Source organism: Carettochelys insculpta, chromosome 6 (genome assembly GCF_033958435.1).
Source record: "Carettochelys insculpta isolate YL-2023 chromosome 6, ASM3395843v1, whole genome shotgun sequence".
NCBI classification, from domain to species: Eukaryota; Metazoa; Chordata; order Testudines; family Carettochelyidae; genus Carettochelys; species Carettochelys insculpta.
The window spans coordinates 70,367,168-70,384,025 of record NC_134142.1 but is presented as its reverse complement, the minus strand read 5'-3'; the positions used below and the strand labels follow the sequence as shown (position 1 = coordinate 70,384,025).

The 16,858-nt window shown below is 40.2% G+C and overlaps 1 protein-coding gene across 19 annotated transcripts in view; it reads left to right on the top strand.

Moving 5' to 3' along the window:
• The window catches only part of GPHN (gephyrin), a 535,600-nt gene that overhangs the window by 414,491 nt on the left and 104,251 nt on the right, over positions 1-16,858 (top strand). For all 19 annotated transcript variants that reach the window (XM_074998888.1, XM_074998882.1, XM_074998890.1 and 16 more), the window contains one exon: positions 3,179-3,221. In XM_074998888.1, coding sequence (XP_074854989.1) covers positions 3,179-3,221 — 43 coding nt within the window. The remainder of the gene's footprint in view (positions 1-3,178; positions 3,222-16,858) is intronic.

Sequence of the window (16,858 nt, the reverse complement as noted above, 5' to 3'; positions counted from 1 at the left end):
TGTTGTTGTTTCACTAGGTTTCATTCCAGAGTTTGTTGAATTTCTTTATTATTTTGCAACAGGCCCATTCCTAGTTCTCTCTTTCCACATGGATTTCAATGAGAAATAGCAGAGCCTCTTCCATTTTAAACTATCCTGTGCAGCTAGGACCATCTCTCCTTTTGCATACCACATTTTGGATTTGCCCCAGCCATGCCCCATCCAGCCCTCTATCTCTTTCTCTCTGTGTTTCTCTCTCTCTCTCTCTCTCTCTCTCTCTCTCTCTTTCTCATATCATTGTACCTTCCTTTTTGGTCCAGAATTGCTCTTCAAAGAGAAACATTTTCCTCTTCAAATGAGATTTTATTTTATCATGTTCGTGGAATATGGAAAAGCAACTCTGGGCCAATTCAGGGCGTTACTGACGTTTTGAAGTTTACGTCTAGAGTATTTTTGATGGGGAGGAGGGGGTGGTTTTACTTTTTAAACATAACAGTTTTTTTCAGGGAAGGACAACCATAACCCACTCTAAGTTGCAACATTACTATCATAAGTTTTTCCATTACAATGAGTAGACTGTATTATGCTGTAGAATCCAACTTGTGTGAATATGTATTTGGGGCAAGCTGCTGTGGAATGGAAGAAAGAGGTTTAGAAAATAAAAAAAGGATGGGTTTCGCACTTCAAAGGTAGCTCTAGTCTGAAAAGTGACTGAAAAATGGCATTTTTGGTTTCCACATTTATCATGCATCAATAATTTCCAGATCATGTGTGTTCAGTTTGCTGCCGGGCCCCATTCCCATAAACTCAACCTCAGATAAAATTAGGTTGATCTCTTTCTTTCCTACACTTCTTCAACACTAATAAAAGTTTTACAAGGAAGGGTATTCCATCAGTGAGACACATGCAACGCCACTGCTGTGAATAGGCTTTCATGGATGTAATTCATTGGCATTGTACTTGAACAATTCTGTTGATGCACATCAGGGGAAAGAATTTAGCTTACACTTCTCACACTTACATAGGGCTTGTCTTCCTTTCAAAGTTAATTTGAGTTATAACTAGTCTCGCCTCTGACTTAAATCCCATCCACACACAAAAACCTTGAATTAAAGTTTGATGATGCTTTTAACTCTAGATGTCTGGCCCATGTGGGACTGTAGGCCACAGCTTGATTGAAGACAACTTGTCAGCTGCTGCTTGAATTGAGTGTTATTTTGCAGTGTGACTGTTCTGACTCAAATGTGGAATAGTAACAGAGAGGTAGCCGTTTTAATCTGTATACTAACAAAACAAAACAGCACTCATGTAGCACTTTAAAGACTAGCAGAATGATTTATTCAGTGATGAGCTTTTGTGGGACAGGCCCACTTCTTCAGATCTGTGGAATTTCCACTCCAGACCCAGTTATGTAGCACAGAGGTCCAAAAAAATTGCAATAAAAACTGACAAATCAAATGCATGAACTGAAGGAGTGGGATGAGGGGTGGGGGATGTTAAGTGTCTTGCCTGAGATAATTACGAACATATAAGGAAGGAAGCAGTCCCTATAATGCATGAGATAATTGCTGTCTTTATTCATACCAAGTGTTAATGTGTTGAATTTGAATATGAAGCCCAGTTCACAAATCTCCCTATGTAACCTGTTTTTAAAGTCTCTTTGTTGTAGGATGGATATTCTCAGGTGTTTAACAGAATGGCCCACTCCATTGAAATGCTCACTGCAAACACTTCACCAAAGAATAAATGGACACAGAGCAGACATGTGGAATCTCAATACACATAAGCCTGTCAGTGAGCATTTCAATGGAGTGGGCCATTCTGTTAACAGCGTCAGAATATGCATTCTACAACAGAGTCTTTAAAAACAGGTTACATGGGGAGATTTGTGAACTCAGGTTCATATTCAAATTCGACACATTAACGCTTGGTATGAAAAATGACACCAATTATCTCATGCTTTACAAGGACTGCTTCCCTTCCTTTGATGTTCGTAATTATCTCAGACAAAACACTTAACATCCCCTATCCCCCAGCCCCCTCCGTCAGTTCATGTATTTGATTTGTCAGTTTTTATTGCAATTTTTTTGGACCTCTGTGCTATATAACTGGGTCTGGGCTGTAAATTCTATAAATCTGAAAAAGTGGGTCTGTTCCATGGAAGCGCATCACCAAATAAATAATTTTGTTAGTCTTTAAAGTACTACATGACTGCTGTTTTGTTTTGCTCTGACTCAAGCAAGACTTACTTGAGACACATTAACTCAAGTTATCTGCATTCAAGTTAACTCCACAATGATGGCATAACCTACACTGTGTTGGCTCTGCACAACTAACAATATTTGAAATCAAAAACATCAGTTACTCTCCACAGTAAGCTGATAGGACTTTAAATATTCAGACATGGTTCACCTCTAGTACTTCAATATTACACCAATGAGAATCTATTGACTTCACTGGAGTGAAAAACTGGTAGAGATAAAACTGGAGTAACATAATGGGATTCGGGCCCACAGGGAGTAGGTCTGTTGCATAAGATGCCATTTTATGCAATCATTTTTCAAAGTAGATCTACACTATAAAAAGCATATAGAGCATACGACTTATCTAAACTAGACTTAAAATGCTGAAAAAAGTCATCTGTTTCCAGCCAGATGATATTTGTGCAGCTGTGAAGTAGAAGTATGAAATGTTTACATAATCACCACATTCTGACCTGTTAGCATTTTGAATGTCTCTCTGAGAAACCTCAACAACCCCACTGAAAGCAACAATAATCAAGTCTTCAAGTAGATTATGTAAATGCAGTCATATTAGTGTTCTGGGCAGGACATAAAACAGAAGGACTTAGGTTCAGGAGCACTACAGTTGCAATTATATAAGTGAACTTGAAATTTAACATAATATTGAAGTTTAATATGTATCTTTGAGAGCTGTATATTCATTTCTTAACCTACAACTCTGTCCTTTAGGCTGGATTGTTTGTGTTTTTAATTGCATATATCAGAGTCAGGCTGTCAACCAATAACTTTCTGCTTGAATATATATATATGTATCCTATACATACCCACTATATAAAATTGTTAAGGTGTCAAATATGCACAGCCTCTGAGTCTAGACCCCAGGAGCTTGCCCACTAAATCTCTATGTCACTGTACCTGTTATCTACTGAAGCTCATAGTTTGTGCTCTCTCTACAGGTGCAGTCCAGGTGCAGCAGCAAGGAGAACATCCTCAGAGCCAGTAAGTATTGCTGCCTTCCTGATGTACTATTGAACTATGATGCCTATGGAAGGAAGTGAGCAAGTTAGAGTCATATTTTGGTGGGGTGGAAAGAGGAGAATGAAAGAGGATTCATATGACTTCATAATATGAGTAGGAAAGGAGTCTGGGAGAGCTGGCTTTATCTTAAAGAAGCCTTATTGAGGGTGCAGAACAAACCATCCCAATGTAAAGAAAGAATAGCAAGTATGGTAGGCAATCAGCTCGGCTTAGGTGAGCACTCTTTGGTGAGATTAAACACAAAAAGGAAGCTTATAAAAAGTAGAAATTTGGACAGGTGGCTACATAGGGGTATAAAAATATTGCTTGTGCATGCAATTGTGTAATCAGGAAGGCCAGAGCACAACTGGACTAGTGTGGGATGTAAAGGATGATAAGAAGGGTTTCTATAGGTATGTTAACAAAGAGAAGGGCAAGGAAAGTGGGGGTGAGGGAACCCTTACTAAATAAGAGGGGCAATCTAGTGATGTGGAAAAAACTGAAGTATTCAGTGCTTTTTGCCTTGGTCTTCACAGATTAGGTCAGTTCCCAGGCTGCTGCACTGGGCAGCACAGTGTTGGGAAGGAGGTGAGCAGCCCTCAGTTGTGAAAGAACAGGTTAAAGACTATTTAGAAAAGCTGCATAAGTCCATCGGACCAGATTTAATGCATCTGAGGGAGCTGGTGTAATTGGAGAGCTACTGGACATTATCTTTGAGAATTCAGGGTGTTAGGGGGAGGTCTTGGATGACTGGGAAAAGGCAAATATAGTGTCCATCTTAAAAAAAAAAAAAAAAAAAAAAAAAAAAAAAACAGGGCATGAGGGAAAAGGAGAATCCAGGCAACTACAGATCAGTCAGCCTCACCTCAGTTCCTGGAAAAATCATTGAGCAGGTCCTTAAGAAATCTATTTTGAGGAGACGGTGATCCAGAACAGTTAGCTTGCATTCACCAAAGGCAAGTGATGCGCCGCCAACCTCATTGCCCTCTATGATGAAATAAATGCCTCTGATCTAGGGAAAGTAGTGGATGTGAATACCCTAACTTCAGCAAAGCTTTTGATATGCTCTCCCACACTATTCTTGCCAGTAGGATAAATACGGTTTCAGTTATCAGAGAGATAGCTGTGTTAGTCTGTAGCTTTGAGAACAACAAGAAGTCCTATTGACTGATAGAAAGCCAGCTAGCTTGTCAGGCTCAACAATTAGTGATCAAAGGCTCGGTGTCTAGTGCGGGTAGTATCAAGTGGAGTGCCCCAAGGGTAAGGCCTGGGGTCAGTTTTTTCAACATCTTTAATGACCTGGATGAGAGAATGTATTGCTCCCTCAGCAAGTTTGCAGATGATGCTAAGCTGGGGAGAGAGGTAGATACACTGGACACTATCCAGATGACCTAGATGAATTGGAGGATTGTGTCAAAAGAAATCTGATCAGGTTCAACAAGAAGAAATGCAGAGTCCTGCACTTTGGATGGAAGAATCCCATGCACTACTATGGTAGACGTGGGACCAGCTGGCTAAGTGGCAGTTATGCAGAAAAGGACCGGCGATGGACAAGTTGGAGAGAATACAGCAGGGGGCAATGAGAATGATTAGGGAATAGGGGCACATGACTTATGAGGATAGGCTGAGGGAATTGGGCTTATTTTGTCTGTGTAGAGAAGCATGAGATGAGGGGATTTGATAGCAGCTAACGGAAGGAGTTTCCAAAGAGTATGGAGCTAGGCTACTCTCAGTGGTGGCAGATGACAGCAGAAAGGGCAACAGTCTCAATTTGCAGCAGGGCATGTCTAGGGTGGATATTAGGAAAAATTATTTCACTAGGAAGGTAAAGAAGTACTAGAGTGTGCTCTTTATTGAGATGGTGGAATCTCAATCCTTAGAGTTTTTTAAGGCCTGGTTTGACAAAGCCCTGTCTGGGATCATTTAGATAGGGTGGATCTGCTCTGAGCAGTGGATTTGACTAGATGACCTCTTACGGTCTCTTCCAACCTTACTCTTCTATGATTCTGACTTTTACAGCAGGGACAGAAAAAATAGGATGATGAAATTCAGTTTCAAAAGGAAAAAAAGAAAACATGAATAGCTTTCACCTTTCTAAAATAGACTTATTTTCCTCTTAATTCTTTTTCCCAAGATATTTTTAGTGACTTTGTAATCTACACTCTGTATATAAAAAAGCAGTTCAGTAGCACTTTAAAGACTAACAAAATAATTTATTAGATGATGAGCTTCCTTAGAAGAAGTGGGTCTGTCCCACGAAAGCTCATCACCTAATAAATTATTTTGTTAGTCTTTAAAGTGCTACTAGATTGCTTTTTGTTTTTATAGTATATAGACTAGTACGGCTATCTCTCTGTTACTATACACTATGTATCATGTGATAAGCGATAGAGAACTTATCGTAGAGCAGTTCCTGCCTGGGATTTTATCCTGTTTCTCTGGAGTCACCAGTCCAGCTCCTGATCACAGTATGCTGGGGATGGACCTGTACTTAGTAGTGCAGGTACAGGTTTCAGAGGAGAAAAAAATCAACAAAGTAAATATCCATTATGTCAACTTTTGAGCTTGAAGAGTTTAAAAGAAACGCTGAGCTAAATGAGCAGAAAAATAGCTGCCAGATTCAAAAAGGAATTACACAAATTTTCTCTCTCTACAGTTACACTTTGTAATGTCCCCTAAAAGTTTAACCCACTGTAAGTGTATTATAGGTTGCATAGTAAGCTGACTCAGTGGTCAAAATAGAAGATGGGTAATCAGGTCTCCTGAGTGTTCTTGCTAGCTCTCTCTATGATTATCTGAGCGGCCTTAGGCAATTATTCATTTCTGGAGTGAGAAAAGCATTATTTTATTACATAGGCTGTTGTGAGATGCAAAAAGTTGTCTTTCAAAGCACTTTGAGATACTCACATGGAAGATTATGAACACTAAAACTTATTGTTTGTTTGTTATCATCATCTAGATTTTGTAAGAAAAGAAATCTACCATCCATAACTCGGAATTTTAAAAAAAAACTAAATCTTTATAAGTTAGTTGGTCTTAACCATGAACATAACAGAAGGTTAACATATCTGCTTTTAATTATTAGAAATATTTGAAAGAAAAAGAAAAATCAGTGCTTTGAAGAAATAGGGGAAAAAAGAATGATGGTTCTGTAAGCTACATTCGTCTTCTATGCCTTAGAATTATGAATAACTATTCTAGCCCAGAAGAAGTTGGTTTTTGGTTTGTTTTGAATTTTTGGAGGGAATAAGGGTTGCAAAATAATGATTGCTGTCGTGTGATTTTAAAAAATTGTAAGATATGTGGATTTCCTCCCCTCCCTCTTTTGTTTTTTTTTTAAGGAATATTGTTGCATAGAAGCATTTTAGTTTTTTAACATATTGCTTTGGACATGTGACATAAAAAAGCAAACATATCTGTTTGAGACCATGGTTTGAATTCCCTAGAATTATGTATATCAGCACTTTCAGAAAATTCTCATTATTCTGTGGATGCCATTGAGAAATTTTGACAATGAGTGTACATTAAGTATGGTGCTACACAGGGCTGAAAAGGGCTAGATCTCTTCCTTTTAACTTCTTATCTCCATATCTGACATGGCTGAAGGTGTAATGGGGGGCAGTCCACATGCTCTCATAGGTCCTGCACTGGAATTGACAGGATTAATCTGTCCCATCAAAATGAGGAAAAATGTTCTACTCCTGTTAACCCTGCATAGTTAATGCCACTATAGAAGAACAAGCTGGATTCTGTTTTACTTTACATAACCATCCAAAAAATGTCAGTTAAATTGAGCTTGCAGAATTACTAATCTTTATTCCCAGTGATGGTTTCAGAGATTGAAAAAGCCAGTTAGATTCTCAAATCCCAGGAGCAGTTTGCAATGCAGATAGTTAGAATATTCATCTCTTTCACTTGTGTATTAAACATATTTAATCATAAGGGACCTCAGGAGGTCATCTAGTCCACCCCCTGCCTAAAGCAGGATCAACCCCATCTAAATCATACCAGCTATGACCATGTCAAACTGGAAATTAAAAACCTCTAGGGATGGAGATTCCACCACCTCTCTTGGTAACACATTCCGGTCCTTTATCACCCTCCCGGAGAAGTAGTTTTTCCTAATATGCAACCTACACCTCTCTCTCTAACTTCAGACCATTGTTCCCTGTTCTGCCATCTGTCACCATTGAGAACAGTCTCTCTCCATCCCCTTTCAGAAGGTTGAAGACTGCTATCAAATCACTCCTCAGTCTTCTCTTCTGCAAACTAAATAAGACCAAATCCCTCCGGCTCTCCTCATAGGTCATGTGCTTCAGACCCCTAATCATTTTTGTTGCCCGCCGCTAAACCCTCTCAAATACATCCACATCCTTTCTATACTGGGAGGCCCAGAACTGGATGCAGTACTCTAGATGAGTCCTCACCAGAGCCGAGTAGAGGGGAATAATAACTTCTCTAGATCTGCTGGAAATGCTTCTCCTAAGGCACCCCAATATGCCATTAGCCTTCTTGGATACAAGGGCACACTGTTTATCATATCCAGCCTCTCATCCACTGTAATCCCCAGATCCTTTTCTGCTGCAGTGCCCTTGGTGAATCCATGTTGACTACTCTTGATCACTTTCCCCTCTTCCATGTGCTCCAAAATAGATTCCTTGATGATTCCCTCCATTACTTTTCCGGGGACAGAGGTGAGGCTGACTGGTCTATAGTTCCCTGGATTGTCCTCCTTTCCTTTTTAAAAGATTGGCACTACATTTGCCTTTTTCCAATCATCCGGGACCTCTCCCGATCTCTACGAGTTTTCAAAGATAATAGCCAACGGTTCTGCAATATCTGCCAATTCCGTCAGTACCCTTGGATGCATTAAATCTGGACCCATGGATTTGTGTGCACCTAGCTTTTCTAAACAGCTCTTAACCTGTTCTTTCCACACCGAGGGCTGCCCACCTCCTTCCTATATTGTATTGCCTAGTGCCATAGTCAGGGAGCTGACTTTGTCTGTGGAGACTGATACAAAAAAAAGCATTGAGTATTGCAGCCTTTCCCACATCTTCTGTCACCAGGTTACCTCCCTCATCCAGTAATTGCCCCACACCCTCCCTGATAAACCTCTTATTGTTAACATGCCTATAGAAATCCTTCTTGTTGCCCTTCATATCCCTTGCTAGCTGCAATTCCAATTGTGCTTTCACTTTCCGGATTACCCCCTGGCATTCTCCAGCCATATGGTTATACTCATCCTTAGTCGTCTGTCCAATTTTCCATTTCTTATATGCATCCTTTTTGAGTTTAAGCTCACCAAGGCACTGGTTAAATTACAAAGGGATCTCACAATACTGGACGACTAGGCAAAAAATGTCAGATAAAATTCAATGTTTACAAATATAAAGTAATGCACATTGGAAAATGTAAACATTCAAGAAAAATTCATTGTAGATAGTTAACTGTAAACATCTGCGAAATATGCATCAGCAACCAAAAGCTATTGATATTAGAACAGTAAGGGCTAGATAACCAGACAGAAAATATAATGCCACTATACAAATCCCTAGCACCTTGTAAACTACATCTAGTGCTAGTCACTCCATCTCAGAAAAAGATGTATTAGAACTGGAAGAGAGACAGAGGTCAAAAAAATGAGTATAGGTATGGAACAGATTCCATGTGAGCAGAAATTAAAAAAGAGTGGGACTGTTCATCAAAGAAAATAGCCGAATAAGGGGGAATGTGAGAGAGGTCTGTAAAATCATGAATGGTGTGGAGAAAGTAAGTAAGAAAGTGTTATTTATTCCTTTGCATGCCATAAAGACAAGGGATCACTCAATGAAATTAATAAGCATCAGTTTTAAAATAAATAAAAGAAATACTCATCACACAAGGCACATTCTACCTGTGGCAATCATTAAAAAATATATTCTTAAAGCCAAAAGTGTAGCTGTGTTCAAAAAAGAATTAGATAATTCCCTGGAGGATAGGTCTGTCAAGGCGAAGGTAGTCAGGGGGGTGTAACAGCATGCACTGGGTGTCCCAAAGCCTCTGACTGCCAGGAGCTGTGATTGGATGACAGGACATGGATCACTCAATAATTGCCCTGCTGTGTTAATTTCTTCTGAAGCAGCTGGTACCAGGTTCACCATTAGTCTGACCTAGAGGTTTTTAAGTCCCACCTTGACAAAGTCCTGGCTGGGATGATTTAGTTGGGGTTGATGCTGCTTTAGGAATTGAGCTGGGCTAGATGACTTCCTAAGGTCCCTTCCAGCTCTAGGATTCTATGTTTCCCTGGTAGTGTGTCCATTCTTATAATCTTATGACCTGTATACATGGCTGGGATAAAAACCAAAAAGCAGTCCAGTAGCACTTTAAAGACTAACAAAATAATTTATTGGGTGATAAGCTTTCGTGGGACAGACCCACTTCTTCAGATCATAGCCACAGTCACATTATATTGTGGTATATAATGTCATCTTGCTATATCTTGTTTGGGTATTTAATTATATGACATTTAATTTCTATTATTACATGTTCAATATGAAAATGGAACATTGAAACCCTTAGCAAACACAGAATGAAAACTAAACAGTATGTCCCCAGTCGTAGGTGTTCTAGGAGATATGAAGTCCAAAGACATATATATGCAAATAGATCTGGAAGCTCTACACACAAGATTGCAAAGTCATTCTGCTTATAACTTTTATTTTGTATGGATGAGCTATCAAATGCTGGATTTTCTAGGAAAAATAGCTTGAGCACAGGCTGCTCTCCTGTACATTTAAAAATTTGAGTAGCACTGGAGCAGCAAGTTGAAAAGTTGAAAGTATGCTGAAAGCTGCCGATAGTCACCGCCTGACGCCATCACCAGGAGACTTGTATTCATTTAAAATAAATTTAAAAAAATAAAAACAGCTGTGAAAATACTTTACTGCTCCTCTCTCTCTCCTCCTTCTTTGTTTTTTTTAAAATTCCGGCATACTGGTTCAGTGAAAGTCTTGAATAATTCCAGGCAATGTGCTTGTAAAGGTTTATGTACATATCTTGGAACAACTTTTTAATAGCCAATTTATGTTCTCCTTGAATGGATCTCTATTTATTGAGGCTGTAGAAGCTGGTGTGGAATAGAGGGGTATTGCTACATTGCCCTTTCCATTTTACGAACATGAGAATGGTCACAGTGAGTCAGACCAAGGGTCTGTCTAGCCCAGTATCCTGTCTTCTGACTATGGCAAATGCCAGATGCCCCAGAAGGAGTGAACAGAACAGGAAATCATCAAGTGATCCCTCCCCATCACCAGTTTCCATCCTTTGACAAACAGAGGTTATGGACACCATCCTGGCTAATTTTGCTGTCACTGCAAAGACAGTTATTTCATAGAATTCCCATTCCCATTTCTCAGTTTTCCTTTGCAAAAGAGTGTCCATCGTACTCAGTCCACATAAACCAGTTTGCATGTGCAGTATGGCATCCCTAGGGGCTGCAGGAGCTCTGTCATTCTTTTAACCAATGCTTCCTTTAATGGGAGTTACACACTAAGGCTATGTCTAGATGGGCAGCCTCTGTCCACAGAGGAACCTCGGCAGTAATTCTGTTGACAGATCGCATCTACACATAACAGTGGCTCAAAAGAGCAAGCCACTCTGTCGACAGAGAGCAGCTGGACTGCCCTGCCCGCTGTTGACAGAATGGCTGACTGGAAGCTCTGCAGACAGGGCTGCCTGGAAAACCAGAAGCCCTCTCTATCGACAGAGCTGTCCACATGGACATTCTTTTGATAAAATACTGTCAACAGAGGCGTTATACCTGATCAGGGAACACTGCTAGCTAAACAGCTGAGTTGTGTTGACAAACTCTCAAGAGAGCAGTTTAACCGTGTAGATAGATGCTTGGTGAGTTTTGTCGAAAAAAGCCCAGTTTTGTTGACAGAGGCTGCCTGTGTAGACATAGCCTAAGGGATTACTTGAATCTGAAGTAGTCTTTCTGTCTTCAAAATGTGTCACTTTCAGAATTGTCAGCCTCTGGATGGTGGTAAATAATTTGAAAAGAGGATAAAAGGTGAACTGGAAAAAGTAAACATTTATTGGGGAAATTTAATTTGTATGCTGTTCTGAGCCAAACACAGGAGGAGTCAGAAGGAAATAGAGACTTTTGCCTGTTTATAAAATATAACATTGATTTTAGTTTAATAATAAGATTTGATTGCTTCTGTGTAGCATCAGCAACATAAATTAGTTCATAAATATTAGTAGAACTGCTTTAGTCCTTCACCCTCTGGACCTGACCAATACTGAATGAGAGAATTTGCCAGAACATGGGGGGTCAATATTGTCTAGCAGCATTGCCCACATTTGTACTGTTTTCTGGGCTCTTAGAAGACATTTTGGGGTAAATACAGCTGTAAACAAACTTTATGGTCCATAGAAAACTTAGCCACACTCATAATAAGTGGTTGTCTGGCTAATTAAAATCATACTGGATTACAGATGTTGCTGAACGACAGAGGTTCATCCTGTAATATCCTACTTGACTCATGTGAGTGAGGATGTTTTGGCACAGAAGAAAGGTTTGTGCACTCAGTCATTACTGTACTGACTTAGCACCATCCTCCTATGAACAATGGTGTTTTCTGGCAATATGCTTATAAAGTATTTTAACAGCAAACCACAATGGAAATATCCTGTCTTGTTTCAAATGGCCTTTTGAAAAGAACTGAAGATACATAAAACAACAAATAGGGAGCTTGGTAGCCAAAAAGACACCGGAGATAGAATAAGGTGTTTTAAAAAAATGCCTAATGCCTAATTTGTGTTAACACATTATCGCAAGGGAAATTATTTTAAAAATCAATTTTTGTTTTCAGTATTTATGCTGCAGCTTTGGCTTTTTAAACGTGTTTTATGAAGCATGGCTTGAAGGGGAGGAGGATTGGAGTGAGTTAATAGGAGGAAAGGAGCTAGAAGAGGAAGCAATGGATGGGAGGCATTAAAGAGAGAATGTGAGATGGGACAGAGAAGAAGGAGGAGAAGATAGAAAGTAGTGTAGAGGTTCAGGAATCTGAAGCTGGCAACAGAAAGGGGAGGATGAGGCAAAAGGAGAATGCAGCAAATGGCCTGCTGGCAAAAATTAAGACTATTTTCAGTGGGAAAAACAGTCTGGTAAGATCACTCATCACTGGCAATAGATGGTGGGGATGGCATCAGAGCCCAAGGTCAGCCTCTCTCCCTGCCACTCTCCTGCCAGCAGTATTGCTAGATAGTCCTTTGTATCTAGGGACTCTATCACATCTCAGAGTGCCTTCTATTTTTCTTATTATTGCATTTTCTTCTGCATGGAGAGGCAGGGGGCACTTGAGGTCTGGTGTCCAGATAGCAGATGATGCCTCCAGTTTTCTCCACATTTAGGTCCAAGCCTAGATGTAGGAGAGGAGCCCTAACTGAACCATGCAGCACTAACCCATTGCTGCAGTCATGACTGCCTCTAATTCCTACTGTGAAGAGGAGTCTCTCTTTAGTGACTATGGAGTCATTCCTAAGTACTTTCTGGGACCTGTCATGCTTTGCAGTACAGTAAATAAACCTGGAAATCACTAATGAAAGAATCAAAATGGCCCACTCTGTGCCTGACAGGATGAGAAGTAATTGTCTGATAAGCCGAAGGTGGAAGAAAGCATTTTCACTGTTGTTACTCAGTATCTAATGTTAAAAAAGAGTCCAGGAGGACTTCTTGGTTGCATACCATTTTATTGATGCTGAACAGACACCTTCTGTTGAGGACAAGGGAATAGTATTGACTGCTCCTTCAGAGTATCTCCCTCTACCCATTAGAACCACTTGTATCATCCCTGGACTTCATTTAGCCAGCTGTTCCTCATTCAGCCACTGATATCATTTAAGCATTAGAATAGCTTGGAAAGGGGTGTGATTTGAATTTTAAGATGAAGTTGGTGTATACTTCAGTGTCCTGCATATTGTTTGCATTTAAATCTATAACATATGGCAATCTCTCCAAGGCTATGTCTAGACTACAGGGATTTCTCAGCAGAAGTTTGTGTCAGAAGGTATCTTGCAGCAAAACTTCTGTCAGATCGTGTCCAGACCACAGGGTGGATTGAAAGAGTGATCTGCTCTGTCGACAGAGTGGTCAGAATGCCTGCATGTTCTATCAGCAAAACAGCCATTTTTTTTCAACAAAACCCTGTAATCTAAACATAACCCTAGAGGTTTAATGTATATGTTGAATAAGAGAGGGGGAAGAAAGGAAACATGTAGAACTCCACCACAGGTGAGGTTCTGACTCTTGAAGAGCAGTTGTGCAACTCAGCACTCTGGGAGCAGACTCTGTTCAGGCAAAACAACCATCTGAGCGGGTTGCCTCTACCCTGACCTTGTTCCAGTTGGTGAATCAAACTCATATGATCCATGGTGTCAAATGTAGCATTGTTTTTTGAAAGATATGTAGTAGTGATGTACTTTTTTCTTGTCACCATTAAATGTCCCAGAGCATTTTTCATAAGAGCAGGGATATTAACAATTGTAATAATTTTCATTTTATAAATTTAATTATTTGTTTCTCTAAATTTCCCCTACAATTCAAGTTGAATTTCAGAGCTAATTCTTTAAGGATTCTACTGGTTACCTGAAGGGAAATTTTTGTCCCTCACTGTACTGTAAATGATTTTTGAGTTTCCTTTCTGTGAAGCATTCGAGATGGCCACAGCTGGATATTGGCATTGGATAGGGTGGGCCAATATTATCAGGTGACACAAAGCATTCTTTTCTCAGATACTAGGTTGGCTGATTCTTGTTCAAATGCTTCATTCTTGTTGCTCTTCTCCAATTTCTCCACATTTTTCTTGAAATGTGGTACCCAGAACTGAACATAATACTCCAGTGGAAGCCTAATCAATGCAGAGTAGAGTGGAAGAATGACTTCTTGTGTCTTGCTCACAACTCTCCTGTTAATGCATTCCAGAATCATGTTTGCTTTATTTTTCCCAATAGCATTACATTGTTGACTCATATTTAGCTTGTGGTCCTCTATGACCCCTAGATGCCCTTCTGTAATACTCCTTCATAGGGAGTTTCTTCCCATTCTGTATGTGTGAAACTGACTACTCCTTCCTAAGTGGACTACTTTGCATTTGTCCCTACTGAAGTTCCTCTTATTTGCCTCAGACCATTTCTCCAATTTGTCCAGGTCATTTTGAATTTTATGACCCTATCTTCCAAAGCAGTTTCAACCCCTCCCAGATTGTTGTCATCTGCAAACTTAATAAGCGTACTCTCTATGCCAATATCTAAATAGTTGATGAAGGTACAGAACAGAAATGGTCCCAGAACAGATCCCATTTGTTATACCCTTCTGGCATGATTGTGCACCATTAATAGCTACTCTCTGAGAAAGGGTATGCAGCCAGTTATGCACACACCTTATAGTAGCCCCATCTGCGCTGTATTTGCCTAGTTTATTAATAAGATCATGTAAGACTGCATCAAATGCCTTTCTAAAGTCTAGGTATACCATGTCCACCTCTTCTCCCTTATCCACAAGACTTGTTATGCTATCAAAGAAAGCTTTGGTGTGGCATGATTTGTTCTATACAAATCCATGCTGGCTGTTCCCTATCACCTTATTTTCTTCCAGATATTTGCAGATGAATCCCTTAATTTCTTGCTCCATTATCTTTCCTGGCACAAAAGCTGAACTGACTGGTCTGTAGTTTCTTGGATTGGTCTTACTACCCTTTTTATAGATGGGCTCTGTATTTGCCCTTTTCCAGTCTTCTGGAATCTCTCCCAACTTCCATTTTTCCTTTCAAAGATGATAGCTAAAGGTCAGATACCTGCTCTATCAGCTCCTTGTGTATTCTGGAATGCATTTCATCTGGCCCTGGTGACTTGCAAACATCTAACTTTTCTAAGTAATTTTAACTTGTTCTTTTTTTATTTTATTTTCTAAATCTACTCCCTTTCCACTAGCATTCACTATGTTAGGCATTCCTTCATCTTCTTCAAGCTTCTTGGTAAAGACCAAAACAAAGAAGTCATGAAGCATCTCTGCCATTTCCAAGTTTCCTAATATTGTTTCCTGATATTGAGAAGTGAGCCTATCCTGTCCTTAGTCTTTCTCTTGCCTCTCATATATTTGTAGAAAGTCTTTCATGTTACTCTTTATGTCACTAGCTAGCTTGAGCTTGTTTTGTACCTTTGCCTTGCCAATCTTGCTCCTGCATACCTGTATTGTTTGCTTGTATTTATCCTTTGTAAATTGTCCTAGTTTCCACTTTTTATATGACTCCTTTTTGATTTTTAGATCATGCAAGATCTCCTGGTTAAGCCAAGGCAGTCTTTTGCCTTATTTTCCATCTTTCCTACTCAGTGGAATAGCTTCCTTTATGGGCCCTTAATAATGCCCCTTTGAAAAATTGACAACTCATTCAGTTGTTTTTCCTCTTGGTCTTGCTTCCCCTGGCACCTTACCTACTAGCTCTCTGAGTTTACGAAAATCTGCCTTCCTCAAATCCATTGTATCCATTTTGCTGTTCTTCCTTCCTTAGAATCATGAACTCTATGTTCATGGTCACTTTCTCCTGAGTTGCCTTCCCCTTTCAAATTCTCAACAAGTTCCTCCCTATTTGTGAAAATCTAATTTAGAAACAGCTTCCTCCGTAGTGGCTTTTTCAGCATTCTGGAAAAATAAATGTTTCCAATGCAATCCAAAAACTTATTGGATAATCTGTGCCTCACTGTGTTAATTTTGCAACATATGACAAGATAGCTGAAGTCCCCCATCACCACCAAATCTTATGCTTTGCATTATTTTTTTTTTAGAGTTTTAGAAAAACCTGTGGGCTTTGATCACTTGACCCCATCAAACCTAGATTAAAGCCCTCCTCACTAGATTAGCCAGTCTGCATCCAAATACAGCCTTCCTCTTCTTCAAAAGGTACACCCCATCCTTGCTTGGTAGTCCCTCTTGGAATAATATCCCATGGTCAAGGAAACTAAAGCCTTCCTGACAACACCATCTTCACAGCCAGGCATTCACCTCCAAGATGCCCCAGTCCCTGCCTGGACCCCTGCCTTTGACAGGAAGGAGTGACCTGTGCTCCAAACTCCTCCCATACTCCCAGAGCCCTGTAGTAATTCTTGATCTGCCCAGTGTCACACCGTGCAGTACCATTGGTGCCAAGATGGATGAGTAGCATGGGGTGGTAGTCAGAGAGCCAGAGAGGCCTTACCAAGGCCTCTGTAATGTCTCAGATATGGGCCCCTAGCAGGCAGCATATCTCCTGACATGATGTATCAGGGCAACAGATGGGTACTTCCACCACGCTCAGAATAGAGTCTCCAACCACCACTACCCCACATTTCCTCCTTGCAGTGTGGCAGCAGACCTCCCAGCCTTGTTGGGTACAAGGGTTCTCTTCTTCTGTTTTTGGGGGTAATTCCTTATCTCCTATATCTAGAACAGCAGAATGGCTGCCCAGTACCATGGTGGGAGGGCTGGGAGCAGGAGTACAGCCTGCTGCCAGAAAGTGACCAGCTGACAGTGTCCCCTGAGCCATCTCTTCCTCCACCAATGGTGTGTCAGTACAGCTGACAGCTATCTCAGCCTCAGC